The 2,500-nt window shown below is 51.9% G+C and overlaps 1 protein-coding gene across 1 annotated transcript in view; it reads right to left on the bottom strand.

The window, feature by feature from the left end:
* Positions 1–2,500, bottom strand: part of LOC125034230 (mucin-2-like) — a 20,061-nt gene that overhangs the window by 96 nt on the left and 17,465 nt on the right. The window contains exons 6-10 of the mRNA XM_047625946.1: positions 2,443–2,500; positions 2,158–2,292; positions 1,593–1,721; positions 996–1,420; positions 1–930 (exon numbers count right to left, since the gene is read on the bottom strand). The exon at positions 1–930 is cut by the window's left edge and continues 96 nt beyond it; the exon at positions 2,443–2,500 is cut by the window's right edge and continues 14 nt beyond it. Of these exons, the coding sequence (XP_047481902.1) occupies positions 1–930; positions 996–1,420; positions 1,593–1,721; positions 2,158–2,292; positions 2,443–2,500 (1,677 nt within the window). The remainder of the gene's footprint in view (positions 931–995; positions 1,421–1,592; positions 1,722–2,157; positions 2,293–2,442) is intronic.

The raw sequence follows: 2,500 nt of genomic DNA, 5'->3' as shown, positions 1-2,500 counted from the left end.
GCCAGCAGTGGAGGTTGCGGTTGGGCCAGCAGTAGAGGTTGCAGTTGGGCCAGCAGTGGAGGTTGCAGTTGGGCCAGCAGTAGAGGTTGCAGTTGGGCCAGCAGTAGAGGTTGCAGTTGGGCCAGCAGTAGAGGTTGCAGTTGGGCCAGCAGTAGAGGTTGCAGTTGGGCCAGCAGTAGAGGTTGCAGTTGGGCCAGCAGTAGAGGTTGCAGTTGGGCCATCAGTAGAGGTTGCAGTTGGGCCATCAGTAGAGGTTGCAGTTGGGCCAGCAGTAGAGGTTGCAGTTGGGCCATCAGTGGGGGTTGCAGTTGGGCCAGCAGTGGAGGTTGCAGTTGGGCCAGCAGTGGGGGTTGCAGTTGGGCCAGCAGTGGGGGTTGCAGTTGGGCCATCAGTGGGACCTGCAGTTGGGCCATCAGTGGGACCTGCAGTTGGGCCACCAGTGGGACCTGCAGTTGGGCCATCAGTGGGACCTGCAGTTGGGTCAGTTGGTGCGGGAGTAGGCGCGGGAGTGGGACCAGTTGGTGCAGGAGTAGGTGCGGGAGTGGGACCAGTTGGTGCAGGAGTAGGTGCAGGAGTGGGACCAGTTGGTGCAGGAGTAGGCGCAGGAGTGGGACCAGTTGGTGCAGGAGTAGGCGCGGGAGTGGGACCAGTTGGTGCAGGAGTAGGTGCAGGAGTGGGACCAGTTGGTGCAGGAGTAGGCGCGGGAGTGGGACCAGTTGGTGCAGGAGTAGGTGCGGGAGTGGACCAGTTGGTGCAGGAGTAGGCGCGGGAGTGGGACCAGTTGGTGCAGGAGTTGGTGCTGGAGTGGGACCAGTTGGTGCAGGAGTAGGTGCGGGAGTGGGACCAGTTGGTGCAGGAGTAGGTGCAGGAGTTGGACCAGTTGGTGCAGGAGTAGGCGCGGAGTGGGACCAGTTGGTGCAGGAGTAGGTGCTGGAGTGGGACCAGTTGGTGCAGGAGTAGGTGCAGGAGTGGGACCAGTTGGTGCAGGAGTAGGCTGCAGGAGTGGGACCAGTTGGTGCAGGAGTAGGTGCGGGAGTGGGACCAGTTGGTGCAGGAGTAGGTGCAGGAGTGGGACCAGTTGGTGCAGGAGTAGGTGCGGGAGTGGGACCAGTTGGTGCAGGAGTAGGTGCAGGAGTGGGACCAGTTGGTGCAGGAGTAGGTGCGGGAGTGGGACCAGTTGGTGCAGGAGTTGGTGCTGGAGTGGGACCAGTTGGTGCAGGAGTAGGTGCGGGAGTGGGACCAGTTGGTGCAGGAGTAGGCGCGGGAGTGGGACCAGTTGGTGCAGGAGTTGGTGCTGGAGTGGGACCAGTTGGTGCAGGAGTAGGTGCAGGAGTAGGTGCGGGAGTGGGAGCTTGAGTAGGTGCGGGAGTGGGAGCCGGAGTAGGTGCAGGGGTGGGAGCAGGAGTTGGTGATGTGTTGGCTGTGAAAAGAAGGTATTTATATGATTAAATTTGCCATTTGTTATAATGTGGTAAACTATTCACAAATCAACATATACTGGCTTTCAGTGATACATCAATCGTTCAGTTCTGTTTAGATATGTGGAAATAGCCTTAGCATTGATTCAGACATTTGGACAAAGTGATACTCACGGATACAACAGACGCAGACGCTGCTTCCTCGGCATCCCTTAGCTCTTGTGTTTCCGTCGCAAGTGTCCCACTTGAACTGGCATTTTCCGCCCCTATTTTTGCACCATTTCTTTTCTTTGCACATTGATGCTGCAGAAAGAAGGAACTCGTTATTTTTTTTCTTTCTGTCACACATGTATGTGTAGGAGTAGGACTGTGTGGAATTCATGTTGAACAAATTGCAAGTAGAACAACGAAGGGAAGTACAGGAAAACACACGACGAGTAGGACTGTGCGTATGTTTGCATGACTTGGTGTAAAACTAGATACACAAATGCACAAGTAGTTGCATCTGTCGCTCCTTATGCATAGGAGTCCGTATGTTTGCGTGACTAGGTACATATAAAGTACTTGTTAATGTGTTGTGTGAATGACAGGCATTTATAAAACATCTTGTGTATTGGAAAACCATATGAAATGAAGCGTGTTCTGCTGACTTGAGCAACATCTGCATATGATTCAATCATTTGTGAGGAATAATCATAATTTGATTCCTGTGAGGTCCGTTTGCAAAGAAAAGACTTACATCTAGGAACGCAGCAGCGGCACTTATTCTTATTACAGAACTTCTTGCCTTTCATCTTCTTTCCGCCGACGCAAGCCGTTTTCTTGGACTGACAAACTCCTGCCAGTTTTCTGCATCTCTTCCTATCTCTGCATTCTGGAGAAAAGACGAAGTGGAGGAGAAGAGTGGCATATATATATATATATATATATATGCATATATGACAAATGATTATTTACTATTGCCATGATTAAATATTCCCGTACATGTACATAAGTAGGTGTGAAAAAGCAAAAGCAAACTTACTGTTTTTCCTTTTGTCTGTATCTTCAGCAGCTTGTCTACCTGATACTTTTTGCAGTGA

This window comes from Penaeus chinensis, chromosome 2 (assembly GCF_019202785.1).
Source record: "Penaeus chinensis breed Huanghai No. 1 chromosome 2, ASM1920278v2, whole genome shotgun sequence".
In the NCBI taxonomy this organism is placed as follows: domain Eukaryota; kingdom Metazoa; phylum Arthropoda; class Malacostraca; order Decapoda; family Penaeidae; genus Penaeus; species Penaeus chinensis.
Note: the sequence above shows the minus strand (reverse complement) of the source record. Positions and strands in the feature narration are given on the sequence as shown.